Below are 25,167 nucleotides of genomic sequence, written 5' to 3'. Positions count from 1 at the left end.
TATTAGATTGTAAGCCTATGCGGCAGAGTCTTGCTATTTACTGTTTTACTCTGTACAGCACCATGTACATTGATGGTGCTATATAAATAAATAATAATAATAATAATAATGAAGGTCTGTCCAGTTCAAGTCTGATTGAGAGATAAAGAGCTGTAAGAAAGGAGAGTGGACGGGGCTTTGAACAAGCTGAACAGGCACCCAGGTCAGTGTATCACTCTCTTCCCCACTAGGGTGAGATATATTGTATTTCTATTTAATTAGAGTCATTATTTCTAACTTTACATCTAAAGATGTATGTTAGCACATGCAGCTTTTATGCAAGCACGTGTCCTCTTTTTTGGGTGTGTGTGATGCATTTCCTCTTTTTTGGGGGAGACGTGTGAGTGGCCTCCCTACGTACCCTATCTGAGCGGACTTCAAAGCCAAACTTCAGTTCAGGATTTAATAAGCACACAGAAATTCTATGCAAAAAGGTTTTAAGTCTAACTGTCTGTAGCAGGAAATGCAGAAGACCAACTGCAGGTAGCAGTTTAAAAAAAAAAAAAAACCCCAAAAAACCACACACGATTTGTCTTCAGTAATATATTCCACTGTGATAAAATGCCTTTCAGTGAGGCCGTGACTCTTGTCCTGGTGGAGTCCCTTTGGCAGCAAAAGGAAAATGTGGAATATAAAGGATGGAAAGGCCTGTACTTCATAGTTTGGAGAGGGGGGATCCCCGTGGTGTTGGCTTCAGGTCAAAGTTTCACCTGGTGTACTGGAGCTTTCTGTAGCTGCACAGGCACTCATTAAGGAAGGGCACTTTGGAAAATGCCCTTCAGTTCCTTTTTGTGGCTGGAGGACACTGCACAGAATTTCAATCTTACTGCCCCCATGAGCTGTCCTAATTCTTTTGAAGCCCCGGCTGGGATATGCGTGAAACAGTTCGGGGCAGCAGAAGATTCCCTCCTGTCTCTCCACCAGACCTGAAGTGGTTCATTTAGCTGCTTGGGCTCACGCAGACTCTTTATAGGAAGTGGAGATTTAATCGACTGTCTCAGTATTGGCAGAGCCTGCTGCTCTGTAAAGAGCCCATGAGGGAAAGAGAGCAAGCAAGCGAAAATACGTGGTAGGTCTAAGAGTTGTTCTTTGCCCTGCCTCCTGCTGACCTGCAAAAGCCAGGGAGAAGGCGTAGAATGCGACTCCCAAGGAGGTCAGTGTGAGCTGAATATTCAAATGTCTGAAGCAATTTTATGGGAGAAAGTGTGTGTGTGTAAGTGTGTGTGTGTGTGTGTGTAAAAGAAGGTATATCTATATTGCCCTGGGGTTCATATGCATGAGGAAGAAGGAAAAGCAGGTGAACAAGGAAAGGAAAAGGGGTAAATATGACCCTTTTGGAGCCATGTAGCAGCTATGGATGCCATTCCCTCTCCCATATATATATAAACTTAGGGGCACTCCAAATTCGGGGTGGCCCACCCCCATTATAGAGAAACACATGATGTATAGCTTCATCACACCAGGATTATACTGTGCAATCACTGCGTGCAAAGGACTCCGAAGTTTTCCAGCTTATAATCTGCTTTGACTGTGAAGTACTCCCATGCATCCTGCTTTAATTGTGCTTCATATATAAAAGAACTGACCTATTTTACTACCTCTTTAGGAGCGAATCTTTTGTTGTTCTCTGAGCAGCCACTGGGGGCGCAGGAGGAGGATTTGATATGTTTAAAGTACAAATTAAACAAATGCTTACATCTGCATAAATCTTAAAGATAAAGACATCAAAATTGGCACAGTAATAGATATTAAGGAGGGCTTTAAGCATACCAAATTTGAATCAGATTGGGTCATCTGTTGAGTTTTTATGATTTTTTACATTTCTCCCCCTTAAACCCTTTCCTGGTATGCAAAGGATCTTAGGAGCACCGCTGCCCAGGGTGTGATTTAGCTAACAACAACAACGACAGCTTTACGCTATGGGGATAATTCGAGGGAAACAGGTATGTGGGATGAAGCCCATACTGTATCATTCTTTGGCCCCTTCTAATGACAGCCAATAATGTCTGGTTCATTCATCGAAACACATATTGTGACAGCATCAGACCACACATCTCCCCAACTACAGTGAGAAGGGACAATTCATGACAGGGTTGCCAAGGAGGACGCAATCCTTGTCACATCTAGTTCCAGCATCATCCTTTGAGACCAATCCACCTTTGACACCTGCCTCTGAACAGATCGCTCTCAACTTACAAGAAAACCAATTTAAAATTTCAGTTTAAAACCCACAGTCTAGAATTCTAATCTATTTGTTTATCAACTGAATGGACTAATGAATGCTTCCAGAGTTTGTACAACTGGGTGCTAATATCCTACCATGGTCAACCTGTCTGGCACTGATCCGTTGTTTTTATAAGTTGTTTAAAACTAAAACTAAAAACCTGCCATCTTCTTACCAACCACAATCTCTACCCAATCTCTGGGATTACAGTTGTGTAGCCGTCTGCTTGCAATTCCTCGACGAGAGCCAACTTTTTGTGTCCACTGGCCTCTGCATTCCTGTCAAAGCCCCTCCAGAAACGAGAGCTGCTGCAGCTGCCAGGGTTTATTTACACACATTCCTGGCTCAAATTGAATTAATGAGCATAATTTAACTCAGGCAATGTCCTCCATGGCTCTTGTGTCTCTTCGCTCCATTTGACATTTCTTTGCTGGTACAGTGCAACTGCTCTTGTCATCTTAAAGGAGAAAGTCTAAAGCGTGTCCAGTCTAACACGCTGTAATTCGCCCATGTTATTAACAGCCCATTCAATCTATGTAAACTATATCCATGCAACTCTGCTTAAGGCATGCTTAATAGTGGATGTCCCATTAACTTCAATGGGGCTTACTCCCAGGTAAGTGGGTATAGAATTGCAGCCTAAATGTCTTAATAAACATCGAGAGGCTTATCTGGAATTTATCTGCCCAGTTTGATCAGCGTTTGTCATTTTATTTTATTTTTAGCCTCCATCAAGGTGCTCAATTTGTTCTCAAGTATCTCTGCTTATTACCATATCGCATGGTATATTTGCTCAACAGAAAGTACCACCCACAGCCCAGGCCAAAGCAGAGATGTAGAATGTACAGACATCTCTTTCTCTCTGCTCAGGTTCTCTTGGAAGAGATTGAAATTCTCTGTCCAGTTTCCAAAGGCTCTTAACTTTATATGTTCAAAACTCAAGGCGATTCGCTCGAGGAGATGGCTGCGCATAGGACTTCTGTGTTTATTGCACAGAACAGACCAATGAAGAATTTCCTGCACCCGATGTCAAAGGCAGAGCATATGAATGTTCCTCTGAAATTTGGACAATGAACTCAACAGATCTCCGGTGTATTATAAGTTGCAATCTTTGGAATGAAGTCTGTGAGTTTTTTCCGAGTGAACAAAAAGAAAGAAAGAAAGAGAAATTGCATGCAGAATAGGAAATTATGAGGGCCGATGTCAATGTTTTACAGCCTGAACACATCATGGACATAAAAACCCAGCAATGACTCTCCTCCCACCCCCCACACCACAAAAAATAAAACAAAAAAGCAACCCCAGCCTCTTGAGAGGGTAAAGTCAAACCTGTTCTGCCACACTGAATCCAAGGCTTTTTATTCCTAAACAAGGGATTTGGTTAACACCATTATTTCCCAGAAAACTGTAGCTAATTGCACACTTTGATTAGAACCGAAACCACAACAAATTTTGGAAGTCTGAGCCAGTGGTGTGTTTTTTTTGGTTTGTTTTTTGTTTTAACTCAGCAAGGAATTGCAAGTGCCTATAATGCTCATGTACTCCTAATGAAATCATGGGGATCTGTGCTTTGCATCTAGATAAATTGATGGATCTACACTGGAGATGCTTAACACCTTCTTTTGCTTTTTGTACTGGGATTTCATTTTGGCTTGCTGTCACATGCACTGAAAATATCTGAAAAGTGAAAAAGGGCACTTTATTGATTTAAAATATGTTTGTGAATCACCTTGGATACTTTTGGAGCTATTTACAAGGTTTGGGACTATTTTGTTTAGAAAATAGGGGAGTTAGTGGGGACATCAGAAGTGAAGACAATTGTGCATGGTATGGAGAAAGTGGATGAGATTCCCCCCGCCCTTCATAATACTAGAACCAGGGGTCAACCATTGAAGCTGAAAAGTAGGTGATTCAGTGTAGACAAAAGAAAGTACTTCTTCACACAGTACATAATTAAACTGGGAAAGTCGCTACCACAAAATACAGTGATGGCCACCGATTTAGATAGCTTTAAAAGGGCATTATACAAATTCATGGATGATATGGTTATCAATGGCTACTAGTCACAATGCTTATATAGATCAGAGGCAACATGCCTATGTAGACCAATTGCTGGGAAACAACAGTAGGAGGAGCTATTGCCCTCATGTCCTGATCCTGAGCATCCTCCCATGGGCATCTGGTTGGCCACTGTGGGGATCAGGTTTCTAGATGAGCTGGAACTTTGATCAGATCCAACAGGGCTCTTCTTATGTACTAAGAACATAGGAACATAAGAACTGCCACGCTGGATCAGACCGAGGGTCCATCTAGTCCAGCACTCTGTTCACACAGTGGCTAACCAGCTGTCAGCCAGGACACGGTGAAACAGTACCCCCCCACCCATGTTCTCCAGCAACTGGTGCATATAGTCTTACTGCCTCGGATTCTAGAGGTAGCACATAGCCATCAGGGCTAGTAGCCATTGATAGCCTTCTCCTCCAGGAATTTATCCAACCCCCTTTTAAAGCCTTCCTAATTGGTGGCCATCATTACATCTTGTGGTAGTGAATTCCATAGTTTAACTATGCTCTGTGTGAAGAAGTCTTTCCTTTTATTTGTCTTGAATCTCCCACCAATCAGCTTCCTGGGATGATCCCTTGTTCTAGTATTGAGCCCCGGAATAATGGGCTCAAGTTAAAGGAAGCCAGATTCCGGCTGGACATCAGGAAAAACTTCCTGACTGTTAGAACAGTACAACAATGGAATCAGTTACCTAGGGAGGTTGTGGGCTCTCCCACACTAGAGGCATTCAAGAGGCAGCTGGACAACCATCTGTCAGGGATGCTTTAGGGTGGATTCCTGCATTGAGCAGGGGGTTGGACTCGATGGCCTTGTAGGCCCCTTCCAACTCTGCTATTCTATGATTCTATTATGGGTGGGAGGGTGCTGTTGTACCATGTCCTGCTTTGTTGGTCCCTGGCTGACTACTGGTTGGCCACTGTGTGAACAGAGTGCTGGACTAGATGGATCCTCAGTCTAATCCAGCATGGCAGTTCTTATGTTCTTATAGCAAAATCCCAAAAATGTATACAATGTTTTAGAGACTGCTTAGAGATTTTACTATATTTATTGATATGTAAGTATCACAAACAAACAAACAAACAAATAGAACGGCAAGACAAGACCTCGTCTTTTCTCCCACCTCCTCCTTCCGCCAAGAACTGCCATTGCTTCTTTGGGTAAGTTAAGCTCCCAGCTTGAGAACCACTGAAATCCCTTCAATAGATCTTTGCAAAGGCACACACATTTCATCATGCTACACTGATCTGTCTGCCTGGGGTAGAGTCCAGCAATAGTTCGAAAGCCACATCAAACAGACCAGAGACCATTAACAATGAAAGCAAACAAGATCAGCACTGGAAAGCCTACGCCTGTAGACAGACATCTGATTTCTGACTTAATAGGTGAATAAAGAGTTTCCATGGGCTGAAATGTCCACGCCGCAGTGTAAAATGCAAGAGATCATACACAAACAAACCGCAGTTGGAACGGCCAATTTTTCCAGCCAGCACCAAATGCCATTGAAATATGAGAAACCAAAAGGGCAATAATAAAACCGCCGGGAAAATAAAACCTATGGTGGAAAGCGAAAAAGTAAAGGGAATGAGAAAAACATGGGAAAACACACAGCAAGCTGCAAATGTCCAATTAAGTGAAGAACAGCAATTGAGCACAATACGTGTGGAACTTATTGACATGTTCACTGAAATTCCTGGCCATGGATATAATGGAAGGTTTCTTTGTTTCTTTCCACACTTGTCTACCATATATATGCAAAAGCTCAGGCATAGTGAAGGCATAATGTACATGTCTTCGTAAACACCAGGAATGATGGTACTGAAAAGAAATGTACTTACACAAGATGCCTGCATCTGTGATTTCTCTGAAGGGCAACCTCAGCATTGTAACCTTCCACATTTGTAAAATACTGCAATCCTATACATATTTTCTTGAAAGCAAATACTATGGAGTGCTCTACCACTGAGGCAACATGCATGCTTTGGGTTTATTTTATTTTTATTTTATTTATTATATTTATATCCCGCCTTTTTTCCTCCAAGGAACCCAATGCGGCATACATAATCCTCCTGCTCTCCATGTTATCCTCACAACAACAACCCTATGAGGTACGTTGGGCTGAGAGTCTGCGACTGGCCCAAAGACACCCAGTGGGTTTCCATGGCTGAGTGGGGACTAGAACCTGGATCTCCCAACTCCCAGTCCAACACCTTAGCCACTACACCACACTGGCTCTCAGCCTCAGAGTAAGACATGCACAGCAGAATCCCAGTGATAATCAAGAAAAGCCATTGCTCAGTGATAGAGCACATGCTTTGCAAGTAGAAGGTCCAGTGTCCAGTAGAATGGACCAGGAAGGAAGTGATGGAAAGATCTCTGCGAGAGACCCTTGGACACCTGTTGCTAGTCAGAGCAGATAATACTGGGCAAGATAAGGAAATACTCTGACCTAATATATCATGGTATGAAAGTGGGATATAAAAGGCAGGAGCCACACTACTGCTTAACAGTAGTATTGAAGTGCACTGCAGGATCTTCACCATTGGTTTATAGTGGTACTGCAGTCCACTGACAACTGTTGGGGCCCATGTCACATCTACACCAAGTAGGATATAACACTATGAAAGCAGGATATGGTATCTGTGAATGGGCCCCAACAGTTGCCAGTGCACTTCAATACCGCTATAAAGCAGTAGTGTGGCTCCTGCCTTTTATATACCACTTTCATAGTGGAATATCTTGCTTGGTGAAGATGAGCCCATAGTCAAATATGGACCTTTAACCACAGCCTTAATGGTGGAAGGTATGAGTGATGCATGATTGGAAGAATGATTGAGTAAAAATAATATTTTCCTAGACAAGACTAGGTAACATGTCACTCAGGGGGAAAGAAATCCCTCCAAATACTTCGTATTGTAGGCTAACCACAGCCGAGTATATGAAACTTTTAAATATCTCTCCTTAAAAGAAACATTTAAATATGTTTTTTTTGTTAATTTTAAAGAACCCAGTGAGTTTTCTGTACAATACAAATCACTGTGGCCTGGGAGGAAAATAAATTAGTCCATGATAAAACATGAAAAGTTTGTGCTAAGAAAAGGGAAACAAGAATTACCAAACCAGAATGTATGAATGGTCCATCAAACTCATTATCCTGTCTCCAACTAGAGCTTAGGCCAGATGCTTCAAAGAGAAGCATGATGCTCCCATGAAACATCTAACATCTAGCATTATTTAACAGCACACGAGGAGAGGATAAGATAAGGAAATAGTTTTTGACTTCAGCTGGGAATCTCTTTAAGGCCTGGAATCTGAATGAAGCTTGCAAAACCTGAAAGCATTTTAGCATTCTAGTAGGGTGTTCTATTCCATTTACTGGGTGGCTTCTTATTTATAATTAGGCTCTTTCCCCAAATCCTTAGATATTGAAACAAAGGGCAGATCTACACCAAGCAGGATATAGCACTATGAAAGAGGTATGAAAGTGGTATATGGTATGTGTCACTGGGCCCCAACAGTTGTCAGTGCACGCTATAAAGCAGCCGTGTGGCTCCTGCCTTTTATATACCGCTTTCATAGTGCAATATCCTGCTTGGTGTAGATCTGGCCAAAGTGAAAACTTCATTGTGATTCTTGCTGATCATGCCTCTGAGAATTTCTTTCAGTGTACCCTTAAGTACATGCATCCAAAGTAGCTTTTGTTCTATCCCCCTTTGAATAGCACTATGCTGTAAACAATACTGTGAATGTTCCGACAGAGGAAGAGAGGCCATTTTCTTTCTTAACTGTGGACTAACATGGCCCCAGTGCAGTTTTGGAAAAAATCTATTTTGGAAATAGATTTTGCAAGAATCCCCTTGAAAGTTGATGCCTTCTCCATCTAATTTTCATGGGCCTTCCTTTTTTCACAGAAGAGGAAAGGAGCCTGTATCTTACAACTCCACTTCTCTTACAGTGACTAAGGCCATAGCTAGACCTAAGGTTTATCCCTGAATCGTCCAGGGGTCAAACCTGTTCATCTAGGTGACACACAGGGGATCCAGTGCTCAGGCAGGGGCGAACCCTGGATGATCCAAGGATAAACCTTAGGTCTAGCTGTGGCCCCAGTTTGCATATTATGATAAGCCAGGGTCCCTCTAGAACCCTGGTTTATCATGTATGACCTACATGCTCAATGTACAAACCCAGACTTTGGCTTGTCTCTCCCCTGACAAGTAAGAGAAATAACCCATGGTTTGTCAGGTTATTTCTCTGGCTTGTTGGGAAAAAGACAAGCCAGAAGTTCAAGTCTGCACATCACACTTTTGTCTACGGTTTGTTTAGCCAGTCCCACTTGCAATGGGAGTAATCGGTCAGCATTTACAAGCACAAGCTTATTATGATGTACAAATCTCCCAGTATAAAATTCTGGGAGCCAAATCCTAACATTTCTATGATGGAGTGGAGTTCTTGAAAATAATATTAATGTTAGAAGTCCTGTGTATGTTTGGGCTGAATCCCTTTCTCCCAAATATCTTCTTTATTTTTGGTTAAATGATGAATCATCTTTTCATGTGTTTGGAAATTGATCACTGATCTAGGAATACAAGTGTAACAATAATATTGGACTACATTAATGACCTCATTCAATCATGCACACTGTAAACGTTGTGGTCTGTATGAAAATAATCTACAGTATTGTCTTAGCTCTAGTGAGACATTAATGCCATATCTCAAGACATCATTTGTTTCGGGAAACCCAATGTGTATTAAATAACATGCTTTAAGTGGAAAAACATTTTGTAGAAATATTCACACAGAAACCCAATGCTATTTAACACTGTATTCTTTACTCTGGGACCTGTGTGTTGTGTTGGAGCAGATGTTTAACCACAACTGTGACACAGATATTTTTTTTCCTGTAGATGCAATAAAACCACAGCTGAGCTCAAATTACTCACAGGTTTTCACAACTATTTTTTTTTTTACATTGTTGAAAAACATTTTCCTTTTTTGGACAATTATTGACGCTCCTTAAGAAATGTTTGTCTATTCGTTTACGTTGTCCTGAATTACCTCTGATTCTTAATTGAATTCAACTGCCTTCAGTGACATCATGTAAACAAATCTGATTGGATATGTAGGACTATGATATCACTACATGATCTCAAATTGTTATTCATGAAGGCAGCACTCAGGGAACCAAATAATTAAAAACATTAATCAGTTCTGGTTCAGGTTCAGCTGCAATTAAGAACATAAGAAGAGCCATACTGCATCAAACCAAGGGTCCATCTAGTCCAGCATTCTGGTCACAAAGTGGCCTACCAGGTTTCTGTCAACTAGGAACCCACAAGCAAGATATGAATGCAACAACACCCTCCCGCCCTTGTACCCCAGCAACTGGTGTGTGCAAGCTTACTGCCTCAGATAGTGAAGGCACCACAGAGCCATCAGGACTAGTAGTCATTGATAGCCTTCTCCTCCAGGAATTTATCCAACCCTCTTTTAAAGCCATCCAAATTGGTGGCCATCAGTACATCCTGTGCAAGTGAACTCCATAGTTTTAACTACGCACTCTGTGAAGAACCTCTTCCCTTTATCTGTCCGGAACCTCCCACCAATCATCTTTATGGCATGATCCTGGATTCTAGTATTATGAGAGAGAGAGAGAGAGAGAGAGGTCTCCCTATCCACATTCTCCACACTATATGTAATTTGGACACCTTTATCATGTCCCCGCCACAACCCTACCCACTTTTTTCCAATTTGTTCTTGCTTGGTTGCAGTTCAGGCCAATAAAGGTTCTGTAACTGGTTCAGTACATATAACCAACCAGTTCTGCTTAGGATTTTAAAATGTAAATTTAAGACATATTATTTATAATGATCATTTGCATAGAGGGGTGGAGCTAGCTAATACGTCTAAAGCTGTTGCAACTATAGCTCTGTTCAGGCATTCATTTGAATATGTGAGGGTTTAAAGTGGGTAGAGTGCCAGGGCTGTGCACGCTGGCCTGCCCACCACATCTCTGGGTTTGCTGATCCCATCCCTCATTTCGGACCTTGCTGTGTTGAACTGGCAAGGTCTGAATGGGAGTTCTACCCTAACTGGTTTTCTTTTCCCTCCTCATCACCTTTTCCTTGTGTGTTGTGTCTTTTTAGATTGTAAGCTCATGGGCCCAGACCGCCTCATTTAACTTATTGATTTTAAGCCACTGCAGGCGGGAGCCATTTTGGGGGCCGAGGAGTGGCATAAAAATGCTTCAAATCAATAAAATAAATAATACCATTCTCTCTGTGATTCCTGATTGGCTGGGATCTCTCAAGTGAATGATCCAAGAAGAAGAAAAGGTACAGCAGCCGGGGTAAACAATGCCACTAAATAGATGGAGAAAAGGTAAATATTCCCACAATTAAAAAAAATATATCCCATTTTGTTTTGTACTTCTACCCATCATAACAGCTATTATCCACTTGAAAAGTGAAACTGCAGAATATTCAGCAAAGTACCCAAATAAAATAAGTTTTGAAATAAATTCTGTGATCTGGTCTGGATTTTTTTTAATAAATAAATAAATTCTGAGCTCCTAACATAAGGCCCTAGAACTTAAGTATGTTTAAAGTGCTGACAAGGGCATTGGGAGCTTATCATTCTGAGTTGCAAAATACATTTCATTGCCCTGCAAGATGCTCCTCATCAAATTTCACCCCAATTTATGGACATCTGAATTAGAGTAGGGTGATGCAAATAGTGCTATGAAGCATACGGAAGATGCCAAGGAACTTTACCTCAGGAATTTGGTGTGTCTCTTGTCAGTCAAAAGCATGTGAGAAGATCCTGTTCTGTTAGCTGTCACTCTTTCTCCTCACCCTAGAAAGCTGCCCATGACGGTCTCCTATAACTTCAATTATCCCCTATCTTAGACCAGAGTGCAATGAAATATTTATTCGAGCACAATTGGATTTGACAGAGAGTGGTGACAGAGCTTCCCTTGTTTACTAGGGGAGAGTTTGGGATAAGTCACTGTGGCCCTGTTTAGAAGACACCTTAAATCATGGTGGTTAGGGCTTTTTTGTTAACGTAAAAAAAGCCTTAACCACCGTGGTTTAAGGTGTCTTCTGAACAGGGCCTGTATGAAATGGTCTTTTGCATTGCTTTTCTTCTTTTCTTATGCCAGGTTGACTTTTTTAAAATGAAACTTCAGAAGCAATCCTATGTGTGTTTAGACAGGAAAAAGTCCTACAACTGGCTGGCTGGGGAATGTTGGGAATTGTAGGACTTCTTCTTCATTTAAACATGCACAGGGTTACGCCCTTAATACACTTAGTTTTGTTGCTCTTCATCAGGCTTTTCATTTTCCTCTCTAGGAAGAGAGCACAACTTTTACTTCTCTACGGTTTCAATCTTTGCCACCAACTCCCACAGCAGATTTGGATAGGAGGTATAAGAAACAGACAGTTATTCAAGAGGGGGAGCTGCCTTATACTGAGTCAAAATATTGGTCCATCTATCTTAGTATTGTCTACCCTCACAGCCAGCTGCTCTTCAGGTCTTTCCAACCTGAGTAATATTCATCCTATATGTATTAACTGTTCATTTTTTAAAAAAATTAATTTACATTTCTACTGGAGCTGTGCACAAGTGTTCTCTCAAAATTCCCCACCCTATTTGTCGGTAGAGAAATTGGAGGGGCAATTTCTCTGAATTTCTCCATCATGTCCTTACTTGCTCACTATAATTGCGTCCTAGGAAAAGGCATCTTGATGATGGGACAATTTTGATTTCTTCTACCAGATCATGGGAAGTTTGCAACCCTTGCCCTATTTGCCTCTGAGGCCCAGAAAGTAATTCAGAAATTTGTTCGGCAAAAATCAAATTGCAAGTCATAGGAACAATTTTATATGAATGTAACTGGAGATATTTGAACCCTTATTATGACTAATTCCAATAATGCCAATGTTTTTATTTTAAATCTATTCATTTATTAACAAAACCATATGAGAACTTATTGTCTTCTAGGAAAATGGCTAACAGGATTGTAAAAGTCTCATGATCTAGTAACAGAGAGCAAAATTGCTATATTGTGATGGCCACCAATGGTGAATTTCTGATTAATACAGTGCATTTCTTTTGATGTAAAGGCTGTCCCAGTTCCAACTTGCTAGAATGACATCGTTTCCATTTGATTTTGCTTCCTGTAGTATTTTTATTAAACTCTCACCCTCCCACCCGCCACCCCCGGAGTCTCCTATTTTTCACATTCCCATTGGACTCGTGAGTGGTTTTGACAAGCTCATTATTTTTCCTTATTCTCCAGGGGTTGAAATCATGACACTGAAGGGGAGAATTTCACCACCTGGAACTCTATAGATGTTGAAGGAACAAATCTAAAACCTCACCAAAATTCTAAGGGTAACTCCTAGTGACATACACAGCTCCCTCCTGGTTATGGTCACCCAATAATTTATTTTACAGCTATATTTTGTTTCCTTTCCGCAAGTCAGAGAAAAAGAATACTAGAAAAGCTGGATACTTAATCAGAGAAGATACACAATATGGCTGTAGAACCCATTTAGTTTGCAAATGATATTTTGTAAAAGAAACCATGAACTAAGACATCTCCTACGGAGAGCATTAATATATAGCCAAATCTAGATCACAAATAAATGTCCATAACCCAGAGAAATACAATGACAGGAATCCAAACCCTCCCCAGAGTAAAAACCATTTTTGAGTGAAAACCATTTTTGAAGGAAACCTCAAAAGGTAAGGGGACAACGATAGCATTTTGCTTTGCTTCTTTACCATTTATTTGGGTTATATTTGCACTGTGTTTATTATGGCTGCAATCTTTAGTTGATTAATCAACTAAAAGTTCCAGCCGTAATCAGCACCGTGTAAATATTAATCAACTAAAGCACTAAAACAGCACCCCCAGACTGATCAGGAAACACTTCTGTATTTTCTTTTTTTTGGGAAAAAGTACTTTTAAAATTAGTCTGTATTAAAAATTGCAGATGGTGTGCACGGAAAATGGGAGATGGCAGAATTCCTCTTTCACTCTCACACAGGAAGGAATGCCTCTCTTATAAGAATGGGGCCTGTTGCCACATGTACATCCACCATCTAAAAGTATGTTTCTGTTGTTTAAGTCATATCCAAATTTAGGTAGTATATCTGAGCAATCCTATCGTTGGTGGGAGGGTGGGGAAAACTGGAGTTGGCCGATGCAACATATCCAGAGCCCTGCCATGGAAGGGAAGGGAAAGCGGTGTTTTGCTGTTGCCCCCATCTTTTGGGGCCCATTTTACTGAATGTAATGCAAGTGAATTAATCTATGCCAACTCCAGGGCTGGCATGGATTTCCAGGTGATTTGGGGCATGCTGGGGGATTGGTAAGGCTTTGGGCTGTGTGCATCAAAACCTTCTTCTGATCTTCCCACTGCTACACCCAGAGAACCTTCTGCCTCTACCAACATCGGAGAACTGTCATTGGTGAGGCAAAGGCTGTGGAGGTTTCTGCAGAAGCTGGGAGGTTGTTTCCTAGGTCAGATCTCTCCCTCCGAAGGCAGACCTCTCTTGCCATCCTTGAAGAGGGAGATTCATTCATTCATTCATTCATTCTGCCTAATAGTCAAAGTTCTCTGGGTGGTTTACAATGATTAAAACCCTAAAAAAAACACCAATGTAATAATGCAATATAAATATAATATATTTGCATACAAAAGCGCAAACCAATTTTGCACAATCAGCAATAAAATCCCAGGACCTGTTAAAAATCTTATCATATGCTGTCAAATGTCTGGGAGTATAGAAAGTCTTAACTTGGTACCAGAAACATGACCATGTTAGCTCCAGGTTGACCTCAGCAAGGAGAGCATTCCATAATCAGGGGGCCACCACTAAGAAAGCCCTCTCCCTTGTTGCCATCCTCTGAACCTCCCTTTGAAGAAGGACTTAGAGGAGGGTCTCAGATGAATAATCAATTAAAACTCATTTGAGTAATTGACTAAGGCCTTAGCTAGACTGAAGGTTTATCCCGGGATCGTCCCTGTTCATGTAAATGACACACAGGATATCCCGGTAGCAGCAGGGATGACCCTGGGGCGATCCCGGGATAAACCTTAGGTCTAGCTAAGGCCTAAGATTTCTTTAACTGGTTGATCGTGACAACCCTAGTAATGCTATTCGGTGCAGCTTTGATTTATACTGCTTACAGAGAAGATTAACCAGCATGGAGGGGCAGGATAGTGGTGGCAGACGTAACCTAAGCTAGGGTGGCCATATGGAGAGGAGGACCGGGCTCCTGTATCTTTAACAGTTGTATAGAAAAGGAGGTTTCAGCCAGTCATTTGTATGCATGCAGCACCTGGTGAAATTCTGTCTTCATCACAACAGCTAAAGCTGCAGGAGCCCTGCCCTCTTTTGTATCTGGACAGGCTCCTGCAGCTTTAACTGTTGTGATGAAGAAGGAACTGCTGCATGCATACAAATGACTAGGGGTGTGCACGGACCCCCCGCTCTGCCCCGCGGGCCGATCCGAAAATTTCGGGTCGGCCCGCTCCGCTCTGCGCCGCTCCGCCCATACTCCGCTCCTCTTCGCCGTGGACCTCCGGCTCCGAATCGGAGCTCCGCAGCGGAGTGGAGTGGCGCCAGGTAAGGCCGGGAGAGGAGGGCGGGAGGTTTACCGGGCCCTGCCACCATCGCCGCCCATGCAGCGACGGCGGCAGAGCCCGGTAAGGGACCAAGGGGGAGGGTGGGCCTTACCTGCCTCCGTCCGCGGTCAGTCGGCATCTTCAATTGAGCCTGTGGTTCAACCAGGAAGCCCCGTGGGCTCAATTGAAGACGCTGACAGACCGCGGACGGAGGCAGGTAAGGGAGAGGACGGCGGGGGGGGGGGGGTTACCGGGCCCTGCCGCTGTCGCCACATGGGCAACAGCGACAGCGGCAGGGCCCGGTAAACCCCACTTACCTTTCCGGCGGAGCTCCAGATCGAGGTGAAGGATCCGCCTTTACCTTGATCCTCTTCGCCACGCTCCGCCGACCCCCCAATCCTCTTCACCTCCGCCTTAAGGGCAGGCGAAGCCCCCCGCTCCACTTCTAATTCGCCGGTCCGATTAGAAGCGGAGCACATCCCTACAAATGACAGCAGCTGAAACTCCCTTTTCTATAAAACTGCTGAAAATACAGGAGCCCTGTCCTCCTTTTCATATGGCTAAGCCATTTTTTTTGGCTGAGGACATTTTTGATTTGAAATGTTTGATTTCATGTCATTAATTAAAATGAAAACAAAACAAACCCACAAACTTAAAAACAACCCAAAACCCCCCCTATTCACCACATCAAGGATATGTTAAACAAAATGCAAGCGATCTAACTGCAGGCCAGTCCTTTAAAACACACCAACGCACAACCCAACAGTTTGCTTAAAGGCACAACGCTGACGCGTGATGCGCCCTTTAGAAGCATCTTTGCCACTCTGAACAAAAACGCTCCTTGCTACTGCGAACAAAAGGACTGACCTGTCCCAGCATGTCTGGTGCAATAGGAATGATGGGCCAGATGGTCGAGTAGACGCCGAAGAAGACCAGCCAGAGCAGCATGCTTCCCCAAACGGCCAAGTGGCTGAACTGTAGGGGGAAAGAAACAAGCCATCAATACAAGGCACGGTGCAGAAAGGTCCCTCCACCCTCCTCCTCCACCTCTTTTCCCGCTCTTGACTCTCAGGCATTGTTTTACTTCTAACTATTCTTTTTCCATTTAGGCTCTTGCCAGTCTCACTCAGGGTTGTTCAACGCCCTTGATTTTACGCCAGCAGCAAGATTGATTAAACGCTCAAAAAACTCCTGTGTTAAATGCAGTGAAAGCTGGTGGCTCCAATGTCAGTGGGGCAGTGAATCCACTCCAGGTTCAATCAGAGCCAGTCAGAACTCTAAAGGAGCTCTTCAAGCCCCACTGACATCAGAGCCAACAGCCTCCACTGGTTAAATCCTTTCTTTGCGAGGCATTGAACACGTCATGTTCTAGCTAGCACCTCCCAGAATATTTCTGTTTTAAAAAAGCAACATGCAAATTTGAGATGGACTAAAATGAGTTCGGATATCTAAGAATCTGATCTTTGGAATCCGATCTGTGGACTGACCTCCCTGGGCCATGCGGAGTCCATGGACTTTGGGAACTTTTTTTTACTTTCCTGAAATTTACACAAATTTATTTGTAGGGAAAATACGCATGCTTCTGCCGAGACGTATGTCGTCCTGGAAAATATACCAAGGAAAAGTTGAATGGTATGGGGGACAATATGTTAAATGTTACGTACTAACGTAAATTGTGTAAATGGCTGCAAACTCTCTTATGGAATTATTTGTGTATTTGTCTGCATAATGGGGGTGGGGGGAATCAAATCCATCTATGAAAGGATGCCGGAAAAACAAGACTGCACATTCCATGAAACACACATCGGATGGATTTCACAAAATCTGGACATCTCTAGATGTACCTCCAAATCCCAGGTGCTGAGGAACAACAGTGGGAAAGGGCTATTGTCTACAAGTCTTGCTTGAGGACTTCTTGGGGTGTCTGCCTAGCCATGGTAGGAAGCCAAATACTGGACTGGATGAGGCACACACAACCTTTTTGGGCTTTAAGGTTGTACTGGGGGGTGTACAAGTACATATTTACATGCTTCTACACACGCACACACTTGGGGATTCCCTTGTTAGTGCTAGCACTAGGAAGAGAATCCTAGGAATGGAACTCACTACCACAAGATATAGTGATGGTCATCAATTTGGATGGCTTTAAAAGGGGGTTGGATAAATTCCTGGAGGCAAGGCTATCAATGGCTACTAGCCCTGATGGTTGTGTGCTATCTCTAGTATTTGAGGCAGTAGGCCTGTGTGCACCAGTTGCTGTGGAACATGGGTAGGAGGGTGCTGTTGCACCATGTCCAGCTTGTTCATCCCTGGCTGATGTCTGGTTGGCCACTGTGTGAACAGAGTGTTGGACTAGATGGATCCTTGGTCTGACCCAGCATGGCACGTCTTATGTTCTTATGTTCTTAATGTTCTTAATCCCTGGGGTTTCTCTTACTAGTACTGGCACTAACATGGAACCCCCTTCCTTATCTCTGGTCTCTGATGAGGTCTCTGATGAAAGATCAGAGATAAGGAAATGGATTCCCTTTTTAGTGTGGGAAACCCAAGGCAGTGCCACTGCAGCAGAATCTGGTGGGCTGCTGGAAATGGGTGGGTGGGCTGCATAGGGTCTGTGGGTTGTAGTTTTTGCATCCCTAGACTAGACAGTCTGATCCAGAAGGTTTCTTCAAACGTTCCTCTCAAAAGTAGGTGGTTAAATACCCTGAAATCCCCTTGTTTCTGGTACATTTCTGCATAATTTTCTTCTACACCAGTGGTTGTCAGACTTTTCTTTCTTTAGGACAAACTTTCTACACTGACTTTAGAACGTAAGAAGAACACTGCTGGATCAGACCAAGGGTCATAGAATCATAGAATCATAGAATCATAGAATAGCAGAGTTGGAAGGGGCCTACAAGGCCATCGAGTCCAACCCCCTGCTCAATGCAGGAATCCACCCTAAAGCATCCCTGGCAGATGGTTGTCCAGCTGCCTCTTGAATGCCTCTAGTGTGGGAGAGCCCACAACCTCCCTAGGTAGCTGATTCCACTGTCGCACTGCTCTAACAGTCAGGAAGTTTTTCCTGATGTCCAGCCGGAATCTGGCTTCCTTTAACTTGAGCCCGTTATTCCGTGTCCTGCACTCTGGGAGAATCGAGAAGAGATCCTGGCCCCCCTCTGTGTGACAACCTTTTAAGTATTTGAAGAGTGCTATCATGTCTCCCCTCAATCTTCTCTTCTCCAGGCTAAACATGCCCAGTTCTTTCAGTCTCTCTTCATAGGGCTTTGTTTCTAGACCTCTGATCATCCTCGTTGCCCTCTTCTGAACACGCTCCAGCTTGTCTGCGTCCTTCTTGAATTGTGGAGCCCAGAACTGGACGCAATACTCTAGATGAGGCCTAACCAGGGCCGAATAGAGAGGAACCAGTACCTCACGTGATTTGGAAGCTATACTTCTATTAATGCAGCCCAAAATAGCATTGGCCTTTCTTGCAGCCATATCGCACTGTTGGCTCATATTCAGCTTGTGATCTACAACAATTCCAAGAACTTTCTCATTTGTAGTATTGCTGAGCCAAGTGTCCCCCATCTTGTAACTGTGCATTTGGTTTCTATTCCCTAAATGTAGAACTTGGCATTTATCCCTATTAAATTTCATTCTGTTGTTTTCAGCCCAGCACTCCAGCCTATCAAGATCACTTTGAAGTTTGTTTCTGTCTTCCAGGGTATTAGCTATCCCACCCAATTTGGTGTCATCTGCAAATTTGATCAGCGTTCCCTGCACCTCCTCGTCCAAATCATTAATAAAAATGTTGAAGAGCACTGGGCCCAGGACTGAGCCCTGCGGCACCCCACTCGTTGCCTCTCCCCAGTTTGAGAAGGTTCCATTGATAAGTACTCTTTGAGTCCGATTCTGTAGCCAACTGTGGATCCACCTAATAGTTGTTCCATCTAGCCCACTTTTAGCTAGTTTGTTAATCAGAATGTCATGTGGTACTTTGTCAAAAGCTTTGCTGAAGTCAAGATATATGACATCCACAGCATTCCCACAGTCCACAAGGGAGGTTATCCTATCAAAAAATGAGATCAAATTAGTCTGACAGGATTTGTTCCTGACAAATCCATGTTGGCTTCTAGTAATCACTGCATTGATTTCAAGGTGTTTACAGATTGACTTCTTTATAATCTGCTCCAGAATTTTCCCAGGGATGGATGTCAGGCTGACTGGTCTGTAGTTCCCAGGTTCCTCCTTTTTGCCCTTTTTGAAGATAGGGACAACGTTAGCCCTCCTCCAGTCGTCCGGCACCTCACCCGTCTTCCATGATTTTGCAAAGATAATAGACAAAGGTTCTGAGAGTTCTTCCGCTAGCTCCTTCATTACTCTTGGATGCAGTTCATCGGGCCCTGGGGATTTGAACTCATTCAAGGAAATTAGGTGTTCTTTGACCATTTGTTTATCAATCTCAAACTGCAATCCTGCCCCCTCAACTTCTGCTTCACTTTTTCCAGGGGGGTCATAGATCCGCTTTTGGGAGAAGACCGAGGCAAAGTAGGAATTGAGCACTTCAGCCTTTTGTTTGTCGTCTGTTATCAATTTGCCATCCTCATTAAGCAGTTGAACCACCATTTCTTTCCTCTGTCTTTTACTACTCACGTATCTGAAGAAAGCCTTTTTATTGCTTTTAGCATCCCTCGCTAATCTCAGCTCATTCACAGCTTTAGCCTTCCTGACGCCATTTCGGCACTTCTGCGCCACTTGTCTGTACTCTTCTTTTGTAGCCTGGCCTTCCTTCCACTTCCTATATGTATCCCTTTTTGTTTTCAGTTCATCAATAAGCTTTTTGTGGAGCCACATTGGTTTCCTCTGTTGTCTTCTATCTTTTCTCCTTGTTGGAATTGTTTGTAACTGTGCCTTTAAAATTTCATTTTTTAGATACTCCCACCCATCCTGCACTCCTTTTCTCATTAGGCTCATTTTCCACGGGACCTTACTTATTATAGTTCTGAGTTTATTAAAATCAGCTTTCCTAAAATCCAGAGTACGTGTATGGCTACGCTCGACTTTTGTCTCCTTCATAATCAAGAATTCAAGTATGACGTGGTCACTTTCCCCCAGAGTTCCCGTAACTGCCACTTTATCCACTAAGTCATCCCTATTGGTCAATAACAAGTCAAGGATTGCTGACTCTCTAGTTCCTTCCACCACTTTCTGTAGGAGAAAGTTATCACCCATACATGTCAGGAATTTCTTGGAAGGGCCGTTTTTGGCAGTAATGGTCTCCCAACAGATATCAGGGTAATTGAAGTCCCCTATCACTACTACATCACACTTCCTTGAAACACTGGCAATTTGTTTCTCAAAAGTTTCGTCCTTGTCTTCTCCTTGATTGGGTGGTCGGTAGTAGACTCCGATTATCATATTCTTTTTATTCCTAGCCCCATTTATTTTAATCCAGACGCTCTCGACGGGGCTCCCAATCTCATCCGCCTGTATTTCTGTGCAGGGATAGGTATTTTTAACATATAGTGCAACTCCACCTCCCTTTCTATTTCTTCTGTTCTTTTTGAACAAGTTATATCCTTCAATTGCTATATTCCAGTCATGGGAGTCATCCCACCAAGTTTCAGTTATACCTATCAAGTCGTATTTGCCTTCATGTAATAAGAGTTCAAGTTCATTCTGTTTGTTTCCCATGCTCTGGGCATTAGTATATAGACATCGAAGACCATGTGTTTTATAGTCTGGCTTTGTTCCTACCTTGTTGCAGACACTATTTTGGGACTCTGTTGGAGCTGTTCTCTGTACTGTGGTGCATTGGCCTTCATCCATTGTTGCCTCAAAATTTACATCTCCCACCCCCGCAAGATTCAGTTTAAAGCCCTCCTGATGAAGTTCTTCATGCTGTGGCCGAACTCATTCTTTCCAGCCCTTGTGAGGTGCAACCCATCCCTTGCCAGCAGTCCATGTTCCAAGTAGCGTAGCCCGTGGTCCCAGAATCCAAAACTCTCACGACGGCACCACTTTCGAAGCCAGTCGTTCATCCGGAGTATTTTTCTTTCCCTTTCTAATCCTCTTCCAAGAACCGGGAGGATGGATGGTCCATCTAGTCCAGCACTCTGCTCATAACATTGGTCAACCAATTGTCAACCAGAGACCCACAAGTAGGACACAGGTCCCATGCTAGTGCCAGCACTAGTAAGAAACCCCCCAAGGATTTCCTTCCTAGCATCTTCCCACCCATGTTCCCCACAACTAGTGTACACTGGCTTACTGCCTCTGATACTGGAGGTAGCACATAGCCATCAGGACTTGTCTGCTGAGGAATCCATTTGCGTTTTCCAAACTGTAGAGAATTGTTCTAGGGCATGGGTGGGCATAAGGTAGACCTGAATCTGCTGGTAGATCTCTGGGTGATTTCTGGTAGATTGGCACAACCCATTGTTCAGCAGGAGTATCAGCATAATGACTCCCCTTCCTGGAACCTAAATTATATTTTGAAAATAAAGAGAGCTTGGGGCTAACCAGGAATGGATTTTTGCAAAGAAGGTCTAGGAGCTCCATTCTGCTACTCACAGTGAATTCCTGGAATCATAATTCTTTAATTCTAAGCATGTATCTTTTGCAAAGGCACAGGCTCTGGTTGACGGATCGTGGGATTTCAGTAAAACACAAAGGCCCTTTCTGCACCTAAGGGTTATCCCAGGAAAATGGAGGAACCATCCCTGCCTGCTCCCGGGATCCCCTGTGTTGCATTTGGATGCACAGGAACGATCCAGGGACGATCCTGCGGGAAAAGGCAGGTGTAGAAATGGCCAAAGTAGATCTTGCAGGCCTGAAATCTGACCACCTCTGTTTTATGGCATGCACTCAGGCCTAATCTACACCAAGCGGGATATTGCACAATGAAAGTGGTATATAAAAGGCAGGAGCCACATGACTGCTTTATAGTGGTAATGAAGTGCACTGACTACTGTTGGGGCCCATGACACATCTACATCAAGCAGGATAGAGCACTATGAAAGTGGTATATGGCAGTGGGCCCCAACAGTTGTCAGTGCACTTCAATACCGCTATAAAGCAGTAGTGTGGCTCCTGCCTCGTATATACTGCTTTCATGCCACTTTTATAGTGAAATATCCTGCTTGGTGTAGATTAGGCCTCAGTTTTATGTTGGCCTTTACTATCACTCCAGATCAACAGACAGTATACCCTAGGAAGCCCCCAGCACTTATCCAATTCTAGAATTCAGGGAAAAGTCAATATTTTAAAACTATAGTTCTTCACAGAATGGGCCATATAAGACCCATGTTAAGATGATGATGATGATTTGTTATTTAATTCTATAGTGAGACTGTATTTTATTGCTTTATTAGGATATTATTTGATTTAATAATATCCTGCCCAGAGTTCATTGGCTACAGGGGGTCCTATGACTCACATGAGTAAGTAATATAATTGAATGTGCATATTGATTATGTTGCATAATATTTCATGTTGTTCTGACTTTATACTGTTAGTTTTACCCTACCCAGTGCCTGTTTACCCTACCCTGTGCCTGTTTGCATTCTCTTCCCCTCCTTATTGTTTTATTATGATTTTATTAGAATGTAAGCCTATGCGGCAGGGTCTTGCTATTTACTGTTTTACTCTGTACAGCACCATGTACATTGATGGTGCTATATAAATAAATAAATAATAATAATAATAATATTAATAAAAGTTTATTTTAAAAAAGAATTACACCCTAACTAATAAATAAATTCCTAGGGGAATTTTTGAGCTTCAAAAAGAAAACATTTCTCCACAAAATGGTTCCCAAACTGCTAAAACATACAAAACAATGAAACTCACCACAGCCCAGGAAAAATGAATAGAGGTTTAGGAAACACATCTTGGTTTCCACAGGTAGCTTTTAATTTTGGAAATTCCCTACAGTTTAATCCTACACATGTCTGCATGGAAGCAAGTCCCACTGAGCATACTGGGATTTACTCCTAGGTAAATGGGGTTTGGATTGCAGCCCCGGTTTCTCCAATGGTCTTTCATAGAGCACATGTACCAACATAATATGCAATAGCAAATAGTTCTGCGCTGTGTCACTAGCAAATGGCTCTGTTGTTTGTGCAAGTCAAAGAATATGCAAACAATCCCAAGCTCTCCTTCTGCCTTGTTGAGCGACAACTACCGTGCATTCGCCCCGATGTATTTATTCAAGCCTTTCATTTCCAACCATCATATCCTCTCATTCAGCAATGGGACTTTCTCACTCCTGAGACTAAACTGCATGTAACCAATCCACCTGATGATGGAGACGAGGCTTAACTCGATGGCTCACACTCAATACTTCTCAAGTACTTGGAGGAGGTTTTCGTATGGAGAGTTGCCCGCAGCTGAAACAATAAGGCTTGCCAGCTACAAGTGGGCTTAGAGGGAAACACAATTCGGCTTTGTTTTTGCGACATGAAGGAAACACGTTTATGATTTGAGTTAAACAAAGAAACGAGACCAGGGCTTAGATCCGGCCTCTGCCATCTGTCGATGGAAGGGATCCACTCACAGAAGGGGCCTCAACTCGATTTTTAGGGATCAATCCTCTCTCTCCACACCACAGCTCACCCCGTTTAGCAGGATCCCCAAGCTTCAGTGTGCCATTTTCAAGAGGTTGGAGGGCTGGCCATGGGGAGGAAGGAGCAGCCCAGGCTGCTTCTGCCAGCACAGTTACACACGCCTAAATCTGGATCCAATCCCAGGCAGACACACACACACACACACACACACACACACTACCTGAAATTACAGTGCTTTTTTTTTCTTACTAGGTTTCATGAGAAGCTATTTTGACTCGAGTCAGTAGATAGTACACTTCAGTCACAGGAAGCCAATCAGTTAGAGAACCATCACATTTATTTAGTGCTGGGGGGCCTTTTCAGTAGTGGCCCCTCAATTATGGAATGATCTCCTCGATGAGGCTCACCTGGTGCCAACATTGTTATCTTTTCAGCGCCAGGTCAAGACTTTTCTCTTCTCCCAGGCAGTTAACAACATATGCTGAGTTTTTAAACTGACCCCAGAATAGTTGTTTTAAATAGATATTGTTGTTTTTATGCTTTTGATGGTTTCAAATTTTTGTATATTTGTCTTTAATGTTCACCATTTTTAACTTTTGTAAACCACCCAGAGAGCTTCGGCTAAGGGGCGGTATATAAATGTAATAAATAAATAAATAAATAAATTTAATAAGATTTAAAGAGACACCATCTGCCTAAAATAATTGATTTGAATGTAAGCACTTTTTGAATGGGTGGGTACAGGGCGGCGAGGTTGATAAACCTTTGTTTTTAAAGCCACACACAAGAAATAATTTAACCCTGCATGATATTTTCCATTTTCGAAAGGATGGGCAGCAATCCAGTTATGCTACATATAGAAGATTACACACTTGTTCTCTTCCCAAATAAAATACAATAAGTAACGCAGGGTGAATCTCACCACCTGGTTTCATACTTCCAATTATTAATGCAAATTAGAATGCTCATTCCATCCTGAATTGCATAGATATGGATACAGATACACACACAAACATATTTAAATATCCTTCAAATATCAATGAGGCCCAGATACCTGCCCAACCTCAGTGCCTGAAGGCACATCCATGTCTTTATCCCTACAGAATTTCCGGTCAGAATTAAAGAAGGGAAAAAAATGATGGTGATAAACGTCTCTCCTGGAATAAAATATTGTTTTAGCATGAAGACTGCAAAAAACAGATACCAAATCTATTATTTCCTTCTCTTTGCTCGTAAGAGTATGTAGTAGGAATAGGGGGAATGTTATGTTTACCATATTTCTAATACTTACCTTTGTCCACGCTGTAGTTTCTAAGCCAGCTTTCAGACAGACTGTCACCACAACGTACTGCAGGAAGAGAGAAGTACAGAAAAACAACAACATTGAATCCCAGCCTGCATTCCTTATTCACAGCTGCCTTTTTGTCTTTTGGAAAAGACAGAAATATTTAAATTTAGGACATGCTTGCAAAGGCATAAAGTAGGGTGACCCTATGGAAAGGAGGACCGGGTGATCTATCAGGTGATCCATCAGGAGTGAGATCACCTGATGGATTGTTTCTTTGCTGTCTGATGTTGCTGAATCTTTAGCTGGGGTCAAAACATTTGAGACTGTACATCTGATGAAGTCTTTAACTAGAACGAAATGAGACATATA

General features: G+C 42.7%; 1 protein-coding gene across 1 annotated transcript in view; it reads right to left on the bottom strand.

Annotated features, from left to right (window-relative positions):
* ATP8A2 (ATPase phospholipid transporting 8A2) overlaps positions 1–25,167 on the bottom strand; it is a 464,367-nt gene that overhangs the window by 88,391 nt on the left and 350,809 nt on the right. The window contains exons 32-33 of the mRNA XM_063127035.1: positions 24,802–24,858; positions 15,829–15,936 (exon numbers count right to left, since the gene is read on the bottom strand). Coding sequence (XP_062983105.1) covers positions 15,829–15,936; positions 24,802–24,858 — 165 coding nt within the window. The remainder of the gene's footprint in view (positions 1–15,828; positions 15,937–24,801; positions 24,859–25,167) is intronic.

The sequence above is a fragment of the Elgaria multicarinata genome, chromosome 5 (genome assembly GCF_023053635.1).
Source record: "Elgaria multicarinata webbii isolate HBS135686 ecotype San Diego chromosome 5, rElgMul1.1.pri, whole genome shotgun sequence".
In the NCBI taxonomy this organism is placed as follows: domain Eukaryota; kingdom Metazoa; phylum Chordata; class Lepidosauria; order Squamata; family Anguidae; genus Elgaria; species Elgaria multicarinata.
The sequence above is the reverse complement of the archived record's forward strand: the minus strand, read 5'-3'. Positions and strand labels throughout refer to the sequence as shown.